This window comes from Dipodomys ordii, unplaced genomic scaffold (assembly GCF_000151885.1).
Source record: "Dipodomys ordii isolate 6190 unplaced genomic scaffold, Dord_2.0 Scaffold4, whole genome shotgun sequence".
In the NCBI taxonomy this organism is placed as follows: domain Eukaryota; kingdom Metazoa; phylum Chordata; class Mammalia; order Rodentia; family Heteromyidae; genus Dipodomys; species Dipodomys ordii.
This window is the reverse complement of record NW_012267220.1, coordinates 36145674-36165928: the sequence shown is the minus strand read 5'-3', so window position 1 is coordinate 36165928 and position 20255 is coordinate 36145674. Positions and strand designations below refer to the sequence as shown.

The 20255-nt window shown below is 41.9% G+C and overlaps 1 protein-coding gene across 1 annotated transcript in view; it reads left to right on the top strand.

Moving 5' to 3' along the window:
- The first annotated feature begins 20120 nt into the window (after positions 1–20120).
- Ank1 (ankyrin 1, erythrocytic) overlaps positions 20121–20255 on the top strand; it is a 131704-nt gene continuing 131569 nt past the window's right edge. The window contains exon 1 of the mRNA XM_013024466.1: positions 20121–20160. Coding sequence (XP_012879920.1) covers positions 20143–20160 — 18 coding nt within the window. The 5' untranslated portion in view covers positions 20121–20142. The remainder of the gene's footprint in view (positions 20161–20255) is intronic.

The following is a 20255-nucleotide window of genomic DNA, read 5'->3' as shown; positions in this document are numbered from 1 at the left end:
TACAAGATGGGTCAAAGACCTTAATGTAAGAACTGGCATCTTGAAACTACTACAGGAAGGAGTAGGGAAAACTCTAAATCTTATTGGCATAGGCAAGAAATTCCTGAATAGAATTCCAGGGACTTGGCAAAGAAGAAAAAGAATTGACAAATGGGATTACATTAAGCTAAAAAGTTTCTACACAGTGAAGGACGTTGTTCCTAAGCTAAAAAGACAGCCAACAGAATAGGTAAACATCTTCACTAGTTATACATCTAATTAGTCTATTATTTTTAAAATCTGTTTTCATTTTTTTGGCTAAAACTGGATTTTATTGAAGCAGAAGTTAATATAAAGCAATACTTCCCATTAAAAGAAAACTAATATCTGACAGCTTGACCAGTCTAGGGCCTTATGAAAGTAAATAATTTTTAGGTGAGGAGGAATACTGGGGTTTAAACTTTTTTTGCACACCAAGCCATCAGTTGAGCTACACCCCCAGTTTCTTGTAAAAAGTGTGTGTGTGTGTGTGTGTGTGTGTGTATTGCTCAGTCAGGGGAACAGGTGTGTGTGTGTGTGTGTGTGTGTGTGTGTGTGTGTGTGTGCTTGAGTTTGGGAATGCAAAGAATTGTCCTTCTATAATGATGTCAGAAAAATACTTTCTGTTTAATGTTAGAAAGTAAGTATCACTAATTTATAATCCTGTCTAACCTGAATTTTTTCTTAAAGGTCATTTTTAATTTTAAAGTTGTGAAGTTAATATGTTAGGAGAGATTGCATCTCATATTTCTTCATTTGGACCCTAGGATATCTTTTCCCATATCATTAAATCCTAGCCTAGAAAAGCCCAGGATTTTTCCACCCCTACATCAGTGCCTCAGAGAACCACACTTGGATGTGGAACACATCTCATTCCCACCACCAAAAGGAAGAACTGAGTTAAAAACTATAAGATTGAGCCTAACACTTTTCTAAGCTAAACTTTACTAACTGCTGCCATCATTGGGCTGGTATTGAGACCCATGTTTGGTGAAGTTGAGATGTTCTGCTTTTGCATAGAAACAACAGAGATGAGGGAGGACTAGAATCAAAGAATATAAAGCAGCCTGAAAATCAGTCCAGATTTACTGAGCACCTGCCATATGAGAGAAGAACTGCTGATGTTTAGGGCTTATGTTATCTACAGGAACACAAGACCTGTTTTTGTGGACAGTGTCAAGTAGTAAATAGGCAATCTTTGTAACAAAGGCTGAACATATTGACAGGAACAAAATTAATACAGACCAGAATAATTGGTTTTGTGGGACAGGAAATTAAAGGTAAAAGGAGATTTGGATATAGATGGGTGAAGACAGTAAAGGAAGGGAACTTTGAGAATGATGGCACATATAAAAATACCAAGACAAGAATAAGAATGATATTCTTTAGCTAGGTTTGGAGGAAAAAAATGATGGTTACAAAATCTTACATGTGGTATCATTCCAATTTTTAAAAATATTCATGGTATTCATATGCAAAGAAAAGAGGCAGGGGATGAAGAGAATGTATCAAAATATCAGTTTATGCAGTGATGGAGACCTTATAGGCGACTTTCACTTTCTTCTTTTCTATTCACAATGAAATGGTTTGTCTTTGTAGACTGAAGAGAAACCACAGTTTCTCATTCAGAGAGGGTTGTGTGTGAGTATTGATGGACCATGCAGGATAGTGGGTGTAACTGGGGACATTTAGCAGAGCCACAGTTGGGAAGGCTGTGTGGCTGGGAAAGGCTACGCATGGGGAGGTGGGGCAGCAGCAGTGAGGGAGATGAGCAGGGAATGGACACACAGGCCAGCTTCAAGTTGTCCAATGCAGCCACAAGCCAGGCAATTGGACAGGCACCACCAGCTCTGAGGCTCTTCAGTGAGTAACTCAGACCCATAAGAGCCAGAAGTTTGGCCTCTATGGGTCATGGGCAGTTAAAATAAATGGAGGGAGCAGAGAAGGCTTTTCTAGGAAAAATAGGGTAACAGCTAGCAGAAAGGGAAGGAAGAAGAATCTAGTAGCTGGTAAAGAGGAGCAAGAAATATCCTTTCCATCTGGAGGATTGCACATCCCTTTAACAGGTACCAACAAGTCCTAAGTTCCTAGCCTCTTTGATTGGGATTTTGAGGATTACTGAGTGCTTCTGTATAGTTACTAGTAGGCAGGACCTGTGTGATGTGAGCAGGTCTATTTCTAAACCTCCAGCTTTAACTAGGAAAGATTCCTTGGGGGAGATGAAGATAAAGGATAGAAGGATGAACATGACCAGTGCACAACAGATACATGCATGCCACAGTGGATCTCACTAAGGTGTATAATTAATATGTGTTTGATTCAAATCTCCAACTATAGAAAAGAAAATCAGGTTATTTCTAGAGCTGAGCTACTGACTTGTAATCCTCTGGGAAATTCAGCCAGCTGACAGGATGCAGTTCTGAGGTAGATACGAGGCTGACACCTAGGAGAATCACTGAATTGTCTATGCCCTTCTATATGTACAGTGGTCTAGAGCACAGGGCTTCTTGGTATGAGTGATTACAGCGGAAGTGTGACCCAAGGGCCAATCCCATGGGGGGAAAGAAGCTGGAAAGGCCTTGCAGCTATGAAACATTAATAGTTTATCAATTTTTCATACTTATAGAAGTACTTTTATTTGCCTAATCCATGGGAAAGAGCAGGGTGAACTTGATCTTTGCAGCTAGCACCTGTCTAGTAGATCTAGAATGGTGTGCAGCTTGGAATTGTGGTTGTGTCCTCATCAGATGAGCAGAAGCCTTAAGACTGATTCTGATCCAAGTGTGATCAGGGTTCCTGTATCTCTCTGGAACCAGCCATGCCATGCCTAAGGGACTGAGTAGGCCCCATGTGTTCAGGATCCCCTGATGTGCCCTTTAGTGACACTTCTCTTTATGGAGGGAAGCCTGGGTACTCTTCACCTTGGAATGGATTGACACAGCAAGAGCTAGTAACAGAGCATCTGCCTCAGAGCCACACACGTGTCTGCAGCCAGCCCATCATACTCACCCTGACTGCAAACTCAGGCAGGACTGGGAGGGTCACTGAGTCTCTTTAGAATAAACTCCTTAAGCAGGTGCTTTGGTAGCCAAACTCCCTCAACAGATGGGAGAGAATCACACACGATTCCAAACTATGCTAATGTGTCAGGAGTCAAGGCCTGCTTTTCTGTGGGGCAACATAAGACATCTTCACATATAAAACAATGACTCCACTTTCTTGAGTCTCAGTGTCCACCATTGCTCTCTGCTGATAACAGAACAACAGTGACTTTTCTGGAGGATTCAGGAAGTAGAAGTAGGAAGAACTCTCAGAAGGAATCATTTTTCCTGTGCTTTGTGCGGACATTTTTCCAGGTGGAAAGGAAGGGGTTTTCCTTGATGTGATCATTAATTCTGGCACAAAGAACATAGGAAACAGGCACTTTATAAATGTGTTATAAGAGTGAGTTAATGGCCTAAAGTAATATCAAAATATATATTTCGTTTATAAATACCCCAAATAATACTATACACTGCTGAGGGATTTCTATGTATGTTATGAAATATACAGAAGTGTGTGGATGATAAATTTCAAGTCAGTAATAGGTTGAAGGAGGTAATAGAGGAGGAAGTTATTTAATGGTGCTCCTAGTGTTTTTTAAAATAAATTTGTTTATTCGTATACATTAGTTAGCATGCAAGGGGAGAGGTTCATTGTGACTTTTCCACACATGCATTATTTCATTGCATTCTGATCAACCTTACCTCCTCTATCACTCTCCCCCATCCCATTCCCCCTTCTTAAAACAACCTCAATAGGTTTCATTGTTCCATTTTCATACATTACAAATAAACTATATGGACCACATCCACTCTCATTCACTACTCTTGTTGGTCCACTCCCACATTTCAGCCTGTTTTACTTTCCTGTCATTCAGTGTTGTATTCTTGATCTGTGTGGTAGATACATTTGCTGTTTTACTTTACCCGGATTTAAACATTAAACGATACATTTAAAAATACACACAACTATGTTTAAAAATCATCTTTACTGTAAAAATTGTTTTGTACATTTTTATTGTAAAAATGCTGTACAGAGGGGTTACAGTTACATGAGCAAGGTAACGAGTACATTTCCTATTGAGCATTGTTGCCTCCTCCTTTGTTTTCCCCCTACAATCCCTTCCCTCCACAACTATTTGTCCCCCCACCTCGTGAAGTTGTAAAGTTCGTTTCCAACATAGTGTTAAAAATTGTTTTACAAGAGATGCACCAGAGGGCGAGAGAGTTTAAGTAAATATACTTGTTTCTTTTCTAAGTTGGGTGCTGGTTTTCTTCAGCTGCTCATTAACTCCTACACCCTTTCTTATCTCTACCAACCACTTTACTCACCCTAGATTTTCCCTTTCAGCATTTCCAAGTAATTATATCTTCAGCTACAGCTAGAAGAAAAACACTTCTATGCATCAACATGGAAGCTCTTAATGAGATTGGAATAGCTTCTTGTTCTTTGTATACATGGCCTTCTAAGTAAAAAGATCACACATTATGTGTGAGACATACATTTGTTGGACACCACCTCTGTGCCCTAACACGTGTTACTTCATTTGAGACTCAGAGCAGACTGAACTGTAGGTGTTATCTTTCCTGTTTTATGTATAGGCCAGAAATGGCTCAGTGTGCTCAGCAACTTTTCCTAAATGAGGAACATTGTAAATGCTAGACCTTGGTTTTCCAAGGGGGATCTGCTTACCCCAGAAGACGGCCAGATGCAGGAAAAAAAATCACACTTCTATTTATCTAGATTACAAAAATTCAACTTTTTTGTATATAATATATTGACACACTAGTACTTATACATGGTTTGTAAATAAAGAAATATTTATGTGTTAAAGATATGCACTCAAAAATGTTTCATAGAGCCAGGTGCCCTCATGCCTGTAATCCTAGCTACTCAGGAGGCTGAGCTCTAAGGATCACGGTTCAAAGTCAGCCTAGGCAGAAAAGTCCTGGTGAGACTCTTATCTCCAATTAACCACTCAAAAACTAGAAGTGGAGCTGTGGCTCAGAATGGCTGAGTGCCAGCCTTGAGCTGAGTGCTAGCCTTGGGACAGTGCCCAGGTGCTCAGGCCTTAAATTCAAGCCCCACAACTGACAAAAAAATGTTTGATGGAAGTGGCACTGTGGCTCAAGTGGTAGAGCACTTGCTTTGAGCTGAAGAGCTCAGGGCCAGCTCCCAGACCTAGAGGTCAAGCCCCATGACCGACAAAAAAAAAGATAAAAATATTTGAGATTATCTCAATAGATGCAGAAAAAGCATTTGAAATGATCCAACACCCCTTTATGATGAAGGCTCTGGAAAAACTAGGAATCCATGGAACATTCCTCAATATAATAAAAGCTGTACACGAAAAACCTACAGCCAGTATTATACTTAATGGTGAAAAGGTAAATCCATTTCCTCTAAACTCAGGAATGAGACAAGGATGTCCACTCTCTCTACTTCTCTTCAATTTAGTATTAGAATGCCTAGCTACAGCAATAAGACAAGATGCAAACATAAAGGGGATCCAAATAGGGAAAGAGGAAGTAAGACTCTCCCTCTTTGCAGATGACATGATCTTGTATTTAAAGAACTCCATGGACTCCACTCCCAAATTACTCAAACTGATTCAAAACTGGCAAAGTAGCAGGGTATAAAATCAATGGCTTTTCTGTATGCCAACAATGAGAAGATCACAGCTGAAATGAGGAAAGCAACTCCTTTTGTAATAGCCCCACAAAAAATAAAATACCTAGGAGTTAACTAAAGAAGTGAAGGACCTCTGTGGTGAAAACTTTAAAAACCTGAAAAAAAGGAAATTAAAGCAGAACTTAGGAAGTGGAAAAACCTCCCATGCTCCTGGATTGGGAGGATTAACATCGTGAAAATGGCTATAGTTCCAAAGGCTATCTACAAATTCAATGCAGTATCTATCAATATCCCTACCTCATTCGTCAATGAAATAGAAGCAATCCAAAAATTCATATGGAACAATAAAAGACCACAAATAGCAAAAACAATCCTTAGCAGAAACAACAGTGCTGAAGGATTATCAATATCAAATTTTAAACTCTACTACAAAGCCATAGTAATCAAAACAGCTTGGTACTGTCATAAGAACAGACCTGAGGACCAATGGAATAGAATTCAAAACCCAGAAGTGAACTCACAGACCTATAGCCACCTAATCTTTGACAAGAGGGAAAGACAGCCTCTTCAGTAAATGGTGCTGGCAAAATTGGTTAAACACCTGTAGAAAACTAAAGCTAGATCCTATGTATCACCCTGCACTGGAATCAATGCAAAATGGATCAAAGACCTCAAAGTCAAAGCAGACCCCCTGAAAACATTACAGGAAGGATTAGGAGAAACTCTAGGGCTCCTTGGCACAGGCCGAAATTTTCTTAATTAATACCCAGAAACAAATCAAAGAAAGGTTGGATAAATGGGATTGCATGAAGCTGCAGAGCTTCTGCATGGCAAAGGACATAACTAGCAAGATCAATAGAAAGCCCAAGGATTGGGAGAAGATCTTCTCTAGCCATACAACAGATAAGGGTCTCATATCTAAAATATATCTAGAACTCAAAAAATTAAATCCCCCTACAACAAATCCTCAAAGAAGCAACTGTCAGATTAATAAGTGGGCGAAAGACTTAAAGAGAAACTTCTCTGAAGAGGAAATAAGAATGGCCAATAGACACATGAAGAAATGCTCAACTTCTCTAGCCATAAAAGACATGCAAATCAAAACATTGAGATTCCACCTCACTCCAGTTAGAATGGCTATAATCAAGAAATCTAATAACAACAGATGCTGGAGAGGATGTGGCCAGAAGGGAACCCTACTGCATTGTTGGTGGGCGTGTAAACTTGTTCAACCAATTTGGAAAGCAGTATGGAGATTCCTCAAAAGTCTCCACCTAGAGCTTCCTTATGACCCAGCAATCCCACTTTTGGGCATTTACTCAAGTGATCACAAATAAGGCCATACTGAAGCTACCAGCACAACTATGTTTATTGCAGCATTATTCACCATAGCTAAGATATGGAACCAACCCAGATGTCCCTCAGTAGATGAATGGATCAAGAAAATGTAATATATATATATATATATATATATATATATATATGTGCACACATACAATGGAATTCTATGCCTCCATCAGAAAGAATGACATCGTCCCATTTGTTAGGAAATGGAAAGACTTGGAAAAAAAATATATTAAGTGAAGTAAGCCAGACTCAAAGATACATAGGTCCCATGGTTTCCCTTATTTGCAATAACTAGTATATGTCTAGGACAAGCAGAAAAGGTCAAAAGCTATGTGACAATATATGATGATGTTAAGTGAAATGAACACGTGTTTTTTTTTCTTTCTTGCTATTGTTTTTAACGTATTTATAATGTAGTATGTGATTTTTTTTGTTTCTTTTGTATGTTCTTCCCTAGGGTATAACCCCTGTTTTCACTGTATTTGATTCTGGTGCTCTCCATCTTGAATATACATTTTTCCAATTTGGGGAGGAGAAGGGAAATAACAAAATGCTGAAATAAGCATACAGGTTGCCCAGAGGTGGGTTGCCCTCTCCCTGCCTTTCCTTTTCAGCCATGCTTCTCTGCCATCAGCAGTTCGGTAAATAAACTTCTTTTCCTGCCTGAAAAAAAAAAAGGATACAGGTTGACCCATTGTAACAATGAGATGTATAAGACACTATGTTGATAATGAACTTTACAACTTCCCGGGTGGGGGTAGGAAAGGGAGGAATTGGGGAGGTGGGGAGGGAAGGGATGGTAGGGGAAAAACAAAGGAGAAGGTAACGATGCTCTATAGGAAATGTACTCATGTAACTGTAACCCCTCTGTACAGTATTTTTTATAATATAAAAACATATGTATATTATATACATACATACACACACACACACACACACACACACACACATAATGAGAGGACTACTCACCGTGAAGTTTTAAGAGTTTATAGATTAACTTGGATACTTGGATGCTGGTGCTCATGCCTGTAACCCAAACTACTCAGAAGGCTAAGATCCAAGGATCCAAACCAGCCTAGGCAGATAAATCCAAGAAAAAGCCAAAAGTTAGCCAGCAAAAAGCCAAAAGTGGAGGCATGGCTCAAGTAATAGAGCACCAGATTTGAACAAAAAAGCTAAACGACAGTGTACAAGCCCTCAGTTCAAGCCCAGTCTGAATACACATACACACATACATACACACACACACACACACACACACACACACACACAAATAACAACAAAAACTGTTCAGAGACTAAAGCTGGTTGTATGGTTTAGTAGGTATGGCTTAGTGGTAGAGTGCTTGCCTCTAGCATGGGTTCTGTCCCCATCATTGGAAAAAAAATAGCTTCAGATATAAAATACTCCACTGCCCTGATTACCTGTTCTCTATCAACCCTTAGGTCACAAATATTGAATTAGTTCAAGTCTTATAGTACATATCATGCCTGACACTGAGTGACCATGGGCATATGGTAACAATGACACTTTAGAAAATGATGGTTAAATCATGAAAAATTGAAGAGGAAAACTGAAGATAGGGAGATGACCCACTTTGGGGGCAGATTTTACAAGACCAAATTCCTGTACAAATTTTACAATGGACTCTCATTAAACAGATAGTTTATGACCACTTAGGAGAAAAACAGTGGTCCCTAACAGCTAGAATGGGATCACCTAAAATAAATCATGCCCAACTAAACTCATTTTCTTTAAAAATACTCATCAGTGGATTACTGGGAGAAATCATGAATTTATTCATGCATGTATGTGTTCATGGTTCACTTGTCAAGACATTACTGAGAATCTATTATGTTCTAAGCCCCAGGATTGGGTCACAGCTAACAAAGAATATATATGCAATCTCTGTTCCCCAAAAGCTTTCCTTTTATAAAGGAAACAAACATGTCCACAAATGCCTATAAATAAAACCAAGTATTTCCTCAGTGCAATGCACTCTCATACAGATGAGTCCAGGGTTCAGCATAAGTCAGTGACTATCACAAGAAAATCCATTTTAATGAGGAAAGAAAATGCTAGAATTCCTACTTATTTTTTAATATCATCTAGAAAATTTTTGTCTATTTTATATATGTTAAATAGTAGAAAAGTCTCACATGATTTTGCAGACAAAATGAAGAAAGGTGAATGTATCTGGGTTGGATGATAGGTGATTTGGAGCCAAGGGGACAAATACTATATTATATTCACATTAGGTTATGAAATGTATGGAGTCAACCAAGGAGATCTTCAGTGACAACTGCTGGGTACCACCACAGCCAGACTGTCTGTCAGTTCCATTAACAGTTACCTTTCTACTATACATATCAAGCCTATTCAGTTGACACTTGGGAAAGTAAATGTATTTTGATGAACAGAGATAAACCTGCTCTTTGTCTTGTGTTACTCTATATCTAAAGATTTCTTTCAGAATTCTGGAAAGACCTTGGGAAATATACACAAATGAAAAGCATATAGTTGGCCCTCCATATTCTGGAGTTTTACATCCCATGTATTCAGACACCACCAATTGAAAAATGTCTGGAGGTAAAAAAAACAAAACAATACAAGTGATCTAGGCCCTGATGGCTCACGCCTGTAATCCTAGCTACTCAGAATAAGGATCATAGTTCAAAGCCAGCTCAGACAGTAATGTTCATGAGACTCCAGTTAACCGCCAAAAGCCAAATACGGAGTTGTGGCTTAAGTGGTAGAGTCCTGACCTTGAGCAAAACAGCTCAGAGACAATGACCAGGTCCTGAGTTCAAGCCCCAAGACCAGCAAAAACCACAACAAACACTGAAAAACAGTATAACAATTATTAGTATAGTATTTACATTATATTAGGTATTATAAGCAGTCTGAAGATTAAAGTATGTGTAAGAATGTATATAAGTGATATGCAAGCACTGCAACAACTTAATGAGGGAATTGAGCATCCCTAGATTGTGGTATTTGTGGGGGCCTGACACCCCCTTGCAGATGCTGAAGGACTATGCAATGACAGTGATATACATTTGCCAAGTACATACTGTATGTGGCCACCATATTGAGTGCTTGATCCACAGAGTCCTTATAGGAGCTCTGTGAGGTAAGCAGTTATTTTCACTGCATGCCTACATACATTGAGATTTAGCTGTATTAATTAGGTATTCCATAACGGTATAAAAATATCTAAGACAACCAACTGAAAGGAGGAAATGTTTCCTTGGTTCACAGTTTAAGAGGTTTTAGTCCATGGTGCCTTGACTCTTGCATTTGGGCTTGTGATGGTACCAAACTATCACTGCAAATATGTGATGAAGGAAGCTGCTCACCTCCTGGTGGCCAGGACATGAAAGAGAGAGATGGGGCAAGGATACCAGTATCCTTCCAAGGACACCCTGCCCCCTAGCAATCTAACTTCCTCCTGTCAGGCCTTACCTATGAAAGGTCTCACTATGCCCACTAGCATCAAGGGCTGTAATCAAACTTAACACATGGGCCATTAAAGGACATTCAAGTCCAACCGCTGGCAGAGGGCTTCCCCAGCTAGTGATTTGGCTAGAGGGAGGATGTGGGCCTACCAGTGGTGGGAGGCTACCAAATACTCTGCAATGAGAGGATATTGGTGGGTTTTTTTCAGAATGGGGCCACAGCATGAGGGCTGTCCTGCATGAGGAAGACCTCTGAAGTTCCTGGGTATAGTGGGGGAGGGAGTGGGAGATGGCCAACTGCTCACCAGAGTGTGGGAGGGGATCTGCACAAGTCTCCCTGAGTCTGCATAGGTTGTGGCCTACAGCCACTGTTCATGGACAGGGTTTGGCTGCATTGTGGAGGAGATCAATCTTTTCTAGAGGTTAGAGAGAGCTGCAACCTGAGGTGGGGAAAGGGGGCTGCGGGAGGTGCTACAAAGGACAAGTCTAAGCTGCCATGACCTCAGCTACAGCCTCTGGGGAGGTAAAAAATAGCCTTCAACTCTTCAGCTTTTTAACATGAAGCTGCAGATTTACTGATGATTTACTGATGATTTCGCTGAGCTGGGAACATCTGGCATTTGTCAATATGCCTGGGAAATACCAGGCAGCCTCTCCCTCATGTCTAAGCTTAAGATTCTAGGAGTCCCTAGGCCTGTGGGCTGGAGAATAGCCCTTAATAGAATAGTCAATACTTTAAATGTTGTTATCATCAGATCAGGGGCAAAGCTAGGATTTGGAGAACCTGAAGCAAAATTCTCCATCCAAGATGGGTATGTCTGTAATCTCAGCTACTGAGGAGGTAAAAATCAAGAGGAACTCTTGAAGATCAGCCTAAGCCAAAAGTTCATGTGGAGTCTGTGACACTCCAACTCCAAAACAACCAAAAAGAAAAAAGAAAAAAACTCACTGGGATGGAGGTGTGGCTCAAGTGGTTGAACACTAGTGTGACAAGCAAGTCAATTAAGGGTGAAGTCCCCAGTTAATTTTTTTTAAAGGAAATGACCAAGATTTCTCAGAAACCATCAGAGAGTCGGGGGTGGGGGGTGGGGGTGGTTTTTCCCTCCTAACCCTCTCTTGGATCTCAGACTTTTCCATTCCAAAACTATTAAGCATATGATACAGTTTCCAAAGCTTTATAGTTATCAAATTTAATATTTAATGTTGTTAATTTGTAAATTTAATACTGTTACCAAAGCTTTGTATATATAACAATGAATTACCAGTTAAGCATCATCAACAAAAAGGTTCATGAGACTCCATCTCAACCAATAGTTGAAATAAGTGGTGTACACCTATCATCTCAGATTTGTGGGGGGATTGTGATCTGAGACAGTTCAGGCAAAAATCAAGACCCTATTGGAAAAATAACTCAAACAAAAAAATGTGAAAATGGCTCTATTACTTGATAAAGTGCCTGCCTAACACGCCCTGAGTTCAAACCTCAGTTCTGAAAAATAAGAATTTAAAAACAAATTATTTCTTCATCATTTTTCTCTGTCTCTCTCACTACACACACAGTACCATTAGCTAGCCATGATCACTATTCCTTGCTCAGCCTTGTGATATGCCTGCTGTCCAGCACACATCTAGAGGGACTGCACTCCACCTTAGTTGATAATTATGTGTCAGACTACAGGCAGGTGTTTAATTTTTCTGAGTTTTGGTCCTTTGGTCAAACAGAATTAATAGTGATTTTTCACAATAATAAACTAGGTTTATATACCAGACACCTGTGGCTCACCTAATCAGGAGGTTGAGATCTGAGAATCTCCCATTTAAAGCCAGCCCAAGATGGAGAGTCCATGAGACTCTAACCATCAAAAACCCAGAAATGGAACTCAAGTGCTAGAGCACTGGCCTTGAGTGAAAAAGCTAAGGGACAGCACTCTGGCCCTGAGTTAAAGCCCCAGTACCAGCACAAACAAACTACCTAGGATTATTTTGATTATTACACTCAGGTGCAATCTGCTTGTCTATAAACTGCCAGCTGCTCTACAAACACATTTCTAGCATGGTGATGGTAAGATAGAAATATCCACAGACTTCAGTAACAAAAGTGTGATGGGAATAGAGCCCACTGACTCCTTCCACAGTTTTCAGGAACTGAGTTGAAACCTGGAATTGAAACCACATGGGGGAGTTTGGGTAGGGCCAGAACTGAAATGCTGGGCTGGCACTGACACTGTTGGCCTCTCCAAGCCAAGACACTTTTGGGGTCAGAGTGAAGCTGACCTAAGGGTAGGGCAGTTAAGTCAGCTCTCCAGAAAAGTAGTTAACTTCCTTCTCCTTATAGATACTTGTAGAGTGGATGCTTCTATGACATGAATCTGGATTTCTTCATCTTCATCCAAGATCTCTTAAACACCCTCCTTTCTTTGTGTGCCAGTCCTGGTGCACTGTTCCAGACACTGTCACTGAGCTTGTGTTCTCAAAGGTATCACTTGAGCCACAGCTCCACTTCCAGCTTTTTGGTAGTTAATTGGAGTTAAAAGTCTCATAGTCTTTCCTGCCCAGGCTGGCTTCAAACCACAATTCTGAGATCTCAGCCTCCTGATTAGCTAGGATTACAGGTGTGAAATGTCTCAATGTAGGTGATTTTATTTGCTATGTCACTGCAATGTTATTGTCACCTTCCTGTTACCACCAACCATCATCAAAGTGAGAGCCACAGGCATCTCTCACACATCCATGTCAAGCTGTTGGAGGGATATTGCTACTCTTGGATAGAGATTATAATGTTAGATTAAAAGAGACAGAGAAATCATGACTTTTCTTGCTACATTTTAGGGGAGTATAAATTCAGATAATTGAACTAAGTGATTCAAAGTCAGAGGATACTATCACTTTGTGAGCATTTTGAAGGCAAGATAGAATCTCAGAGAAGGACTTATACCTCACTGCCTATCTCTCACTGGTTCTGCCACATTGGTAAGTACCTGAATTGTTCTCATTACTATACCAGTAAAATAGTTTGTCATGAGGCCCATTCCAGCAGATGGCTGGAATGCAATGGGAAATTAAAACAAATTTAAATAAAAGATTTCACAATATTTGCCTTCAAAGAAATTTCCCCTAGCTTACTGACTTACATATACAATTTGTGAAATAATAAATTTGTGTGTGTTGTAAATCACTAAAATATGAGGGTATTACGTAGCATTAGCAAATTAATACAACCAGCATAAGTTATGAGTATAGAGGCAAAACTCCTACAGAAAACCTCACAACTGCCAGGCACTAGTGGCTCATGCCTATAATCCTAGCTACTTAGGAGGCTGAGATCTGAGGATCATGGTTCAAAGCCAGCCCTGCCAGGAAAAGTCTGTGAGACTCTTATCTCCAATAAACCATTCAGAAAACCAGAAGTGGCATTGTGGCTCAAGTGGTAGAGTGCTTGCCTTGAGCTGAATTGCTAAGGACAGCACCCAGGCCCAGAGTTCAAGCCCCATGACCGAAAAAAAGAAAAAGAAAAAGAAAACCTCACAATGCTAATTCATTGATGCTATATTAAAACTTAAAAAATATAGCAAGGAAGGCTTAAGTGGAGGGAAAGTATAACATTAGAGCATTAAAGCTCACGTGGTAGAGTGGCAGCCTTGGTTGAGTGAAAAAAAAACAAGCAAGAATGTAAAGCCCCAGAACAAAAAAGGCTTATTACAAGCAATATTAGCTCTTATTATAAAACATCAGAAGATACTGAAACAGTATCACTGAGTTAGACACCTGGGCCTACATGTCATAGGAGAGAGCCCCTCCGCAGCAGAAACGATACATGGTGAAGGTAAGGAGAACAGGTTGCTCAATGAACTGTGCTAGAATAATTTATTATTTTTCCAGTACTGGGGATTAAACTCCAGGTCCAGGCACTGTCTCATAGCTTTCTTGCTCAAGGCCAGTGCTCTACTATTTGAGCCATAGCTCTACTTCCAGCCTTTGGAAGGTTAATGGGAAATAAGAATGTCATAGATTTTCCTTCTTAGGGCTGGCTTCGAACTATGATCCTCAGATCCCAGTCTTCTGGGGCCTCATTAGAGGAAATAAGATCCCAGAGGTATGTTTTTGAAGGGGACATGGAGCTCCTGCTCCCTTCTTGCCTTTCTCCCTGCTTCCCTGCCACCATGAGGTGAGCAGCTTGCTTTACAATGCACATGCCTACACACACACACACACACACACACACACACACACACACACACACACACACACACACACACACACACCTTGATTTACTGTGCTGCCACAGACCCAAAGCAAGAAAACAACCATGACTAAAACCTCCAAAACCAGAGGCCAATCTTTCAGTTGGTTGTCTCCAGTGCTTTATCAGTGATAGAAGGCTGACTGACATAATTGCAATCTGGAAAATGTTTTTATGAGCTCAGGGGAAGGACAAGACTTCTTAAGACAGAAGAGCACAGATTATACAGATAATAATTGATAACTTGCATTTGTGCAAAGACATCATTTTCAGAGGTGAAAGAATGATCCATGAGCTTGAAGAAGATGCTTCCAGTGGCAACAAACATATAGTTAGTATTCAGACTGGGTGAAGAGCTCCTAGCCCCCATAAGAAAAAGAAAAACTGTGTTGCAAAAATGGGGGTCAAGGGCTGGAGCAGTAACTTAACAGAAGAGAAAACACAATGATTGATAACCATGAGGAGGGGAAAGATGCCCAATCTCATTAGTAATCAGATTCCCACAGACTTAGAAATTTAATAGAACCCGGTGTTGAGGAGCTAGAACAATTCTATATCTGCAACTGGAAATGTAACTTGGGTAAGCCAGCTTCAAAAACAACTCAGTTGGATCTAGTGAGGCTGGAGGTATATATGCAGATCAGCAGTTCTATTCTCCTGAGACAGACAGACATTCTGGGCAGGTCTTGCACATATGCAGGTTTTGCACATGTTCACCAGGAAGCTTGTTTCATACTCTCTCTCTCTCTCCCTATGCATTCTAGGCAAGCAATCTGCTACAGAACTGTATCCCCAGAACCCATAGCCATGTGTTTTAATAGCAAAAAGCTGAAGTGAGCTAAAGTCTAGTAGCATCAAAATTAATAAGTAGTGTTAGTATTTACTTAGAGTGGATATAATACAGCAGCAAAAATAAAATATAAATGACGAGCTAAGCCCAAGAATGCAATATTTCATCAAAAACATAAATATTTATTCACATACAGGAAAGTTCCAAACTAAACAACCATCATGTAGACATACATATGTGTTAAAAGCATAAAGAGGAAGCTAGGGAAGCTAGGTGTGTGAGTGGCTCACATCTATAACCCTAGCTACTTGGGAAGCTGAGAACTGAGGATCCACATTCAAAGCCAGCCCAGACAGGAAAGTTTGTGTGACACTTTTCTTCAATTAGTTGGAAGTGGAGCTGTGGCTCAAGTGACAGAGTGCTAGCCTTGGGTACAGAAACTTAGGGATAGTACCCAGGCCTTCCTGAACCCAAGCTCCAGGACCAGCATGAGGAAAGAGACCAGAGAGAGAGAAACAGACAGACAGACACACACAGAGACACACACACACACACACAAAGACAGACAGAGAAAGAGAGAGAACAGCTGGGAATGATGCCACAGACTAGTGGTATTTTTCATCTGTGGAGGACAGGGAACAGAGGCATGAGATGGGTAGAGCCAGATGAAAGACCAGGGCAGTGGCTTGGATCTACTAACTGATTTGTGGATATCTTGCCTTGAGTATTTTTGTATTAAAAATTCCTAGGACTAATCAACACATTGTATCTAGGACAGAAGTTGGTAGAATAATAATGCATTACAGTCTCTATAACATTTTATTTCTTTAAATAATCTGGCAGGATGTGCAAGTGTAACAAAGCCCTCTCAGAATAGATACAGGAGGATTCATACAGATATTCTCTGTAATTTTCTTTTTGTTTGAAATATCTCATCCCAATAGTACAATAAAAAGAAAAAATGTATAATAAAATGAGAGGCTAGAGGAAAATACATCAATATATAGCTGTGGTTATATTGGGAGGGTATAAAGAAGACTGAGATTATAAGAAGTACCTTCCATTTTTCAAATGTTTGGGTTTTTTAAGGGAAAATGACTTACTACTTTTACAAGTTAAAAAACCTTTTGACTTGTCACACACAAGAACATTTGAAAGATTCAAGAGTTGTTAATGCCCACCTTACTAAGGAAAGCATGTTGGTGGATGAAATTAAAGTCTTAAGTTTTCATCCAATACCCACTTCTCTGGAGTGTGTCACAATCTGCAGCAACTGGGGGCAGGACAATGATGGGAGACCAGTTAAAGAACGGAGGTTTTTGAGGACCAGGGGACCCAAAGCGATTTCTGCTGTTGGATGCCCGGATACATTAAGGGATGTTTTTACTAAGGTTAGTATAGGGGGAAGGGACTGAAGGTATATGTGAAGGCTAGAGTTACAACAGGAAGGCCAGGCATTGGTGGCTCACGCCTGTAATCCTAGCTACTCAGGAGGCTGAGATCTGAGGATCGCAGTTCAAAGCCAGCCCGGGCAAGAAAGTCCGTAAGACTCTTATCTCCAATAAACCACTAGAAAACTGGAAGTGGCTCTGTGGCTCAAGCAGTAGAGCGCTTGCCTTGAGCTGAAGAGCACAGGGACAGCTCCCAAGCCCAGAGTTCAAGCCCCATGACTGACCAAAAAAAAAAAGAAAGAAAGAAAGACAACAGGAGGCATAGCTTGCATACAAGTGATTATTGACTTCTTTATTATAGGAAGCTGGAGGGAAACAATAGACATACCAACATTAACACTAATTTGAGCTTCTGTGTTGCCTAGACTGCTCGATCTTTCCAGGGCTCCAGTCCCAAGTGTTCTGGGTGCTTTACTGAGAAATTGGCATTCCAGTCTCTCAGCCCCTTCAGACCTCACAGCTTCAGCTTGGCACAGGGCTTCTCACAGGAGTGGATTTCTTTATTACCTCAAGCCTTCGTTTCCTCTTCTGTAAATGATAGGCCTAATGACAGGGAGCACCTTCTAGATTGACTATAAGGTTTACATGGGTTAACATTTTACCGGTGCTTAGAAGAGCATCCCATACCTAGCAATGTACCTGCCAATATTTGATAAAGAAAAAAGAAATGGAACAAGCAGGAAGTGGTGAACAAGGAGGATTAGCAAGTGGGAGAGTGTGCATTTTCAAGTGATCCCTTCCAGGTCTAGGAGCAGAACCTGAAATAACCTGGCCTTAGTTATCCTCAAGCATTGGGGTGGACTTTGTGACTCCCTTTCAAAGATTAAAGGAAAGAAGTGTTATATGACACAGAATTTGTGAGAACTCTTGGAGATAGCCTGGTAATAAAGGAAGTGACAAATGAATGCACTCCAGCTCACAGCACAAGACATGCTCATCTTTGTGACCTGTCTCAGGACCACTGCTTTTGGGGGTGAATTTGAAGAATCCCTGAGTACATGAGAAATCTACCTTCTGAAAACCAAGTCATTGCTGGGCACTGGATTAACTTTTTTTACCTGTTATCCCCCATATTACTTAAAAAACAAAACAAAAACAAAAAGCCCACAGCCAAGTCACTCTGGTAGTTCAACACTTTTTGGTCTGATTGCTTCATCTGTTCCTAGTTGGTCTTTCTCCACTTAGATGTCTCCTTGGGAAAAGAGTCTTGTGTTGTGTGTGTAGGTGCACACATGCGTGCGTGGGTGTAGGGGTGGTGAGGTTTTAGGGTTAAATCCTGAGGCAGTCTGGCTCCAGAGTGGCTGATCTGCTGGAGTCCTGGGATTCAGAGACTTTTGAGGGACTGTGCTGCCACCTAGCAAGGTTAAGGATAAGACTTGGCATTTTAGTCTGTACCTACAGAGTGTTTTCTACATCACAGTGACATCATGCATAGTTGTGGTACCGGTCTCAGGGCCTAGAACTCCTAAGGGATACTGTGCTTTTTCTTCCCTGGATCAGGACTGGTCGTTTTGATCTTATTTTTGAGCATGGCTAAAGTTCAGATCTTTTTTTTTTTTAATGTCAGTAGTGGGGCTTGAACTCAGAGCCTGGGCACTGTCCCTGAGCTTTTTTTTTTTTCCCTCAAGGCTAGTACTCTACCACTTGAGTCATAGCTTTTTGATAGAGTCTCATGGACTTTTGTGCCTAGACTGACTTAAAACCACAATTTTCAGACCTCAGTCTCCTGAGTAGCTCAGATTACAGATGTGAGTCACCGGTGCCCAGTTAAGTTCAGAAATTCTTACTGAGCATCTCCTAGGTACTAGGTCTGTTATTAATCCAAAGTCAGTCCCCGCCTGAATAGGGTGCTGGATGGCACTCCCCATCATGAACTAGCTATAGTCCTATATTTATTGCCAAATAAGACCATGGGTCGTCCGTCATACCATAGGGTTATTTTAAGTCCTATCTAAACAGATTTGCTTCTTTTATATATTTGAGCTCTACCTATCCCATTCACCTTTTTTAAAAGGAAAACAAACAAACATTGTTTTGTGCCAGAGCTTCCAAAGTGCCTTCTTAAGGACCTGTGCCTTATGGGGCAGCTATTTTTAGTCTGAACATAGCCTGGAACTCAGCTGCCATCTCACTGCAGTGTCAGGAGCTGGATCAAGGCAGAGGTCGGCTGGCCTCCAATGTGTGTGGGGGGGGGCACGGGGGGGGCGCTTTTCAATTGCTGTGGGAATCAGGGGGTCACAATGGCCAGGCTCTTGATGGCCCTTGTTCCATGGCAGCTGTGCCTTCACAGCAGGGGCCCGTTTGGTTCTGAAGTGAAGATCCTAAGCCAGATGGCTGCCTCCTCAGGGGACCTGGACCAACCTCAGCCTAGTGAGGGAAGCAGAAGGCTGGAGAGCCTCTGAATGCACAAAGAGAGCCCTTTTCAGGAGGCCATCCGGAGGTATCCAGGGATACCTGCCATTCTCCAGGCCTCAGACCGAGGTTCCTCTGGGTCATCTCTTCCCTCTGCCAACCGCCAGCTGCTATTCCAGGGCACGGTGTCCTCACCGGATAAAGCCACTCTGGGCAGATGCCACTTGGTCCCATCGTTGATCTGGACGGATATTGCAAAAGAGCCATTCCTAGCCAGGACTGCTAGAGTTTGGCAGGGGAGACAGCAGCTGCCCCCTTCCCTCCCGGTCCGCTATCTGCCGATGACTCACCCCTGATTCGCAGGATCGCGCGCATCTTGGGCCCCATGTTATTAAGATTGTGTCCAGATTCCTCGCAAACCAGAAATTAAAGCACACAAGGCCCCCTGTGAAAGCATGGTAAGCAGAGCTAGAGCCCCCGTCCGGCAGCCCCACACTCGCCACTCCAGGAGGGACGCTGCAAGCTCCCTGAACCTGGACCCTCCACTTGCTCCCCAGGGCCTCAGAGGCTGCGCGAGCGACCGCCGAGCCCGAGGCCCCAGAGTGCGCAGCCCGGCAATCTGCGGGCCACACGCGGCGCTGGGCGCCGCCCTCCGCGCGCTCCCAGCCGATAGCGTCCGCGCGCGGGCAGCGATAAGGCCGGGCACCGCCGCCCCGAGGACCCGCTGGGCCAGCGGCAGAGGCTGCGCGCGAGGCAGCTCGCGCGGTTCCTGCAGCGCAGTGCCGGTCGGCGGGGTCCTGGTTAGAAAGCGGCATGCCGGGCTTCTGCAAGGTGAGTGCCTGCCAGCTGGATGGAGGGCGTCCGGGAGGAGGGAGAGCATGGCTCTGGGGACCCCTGGGCTGTTGTCCTGAGAGAAACACTGGCAG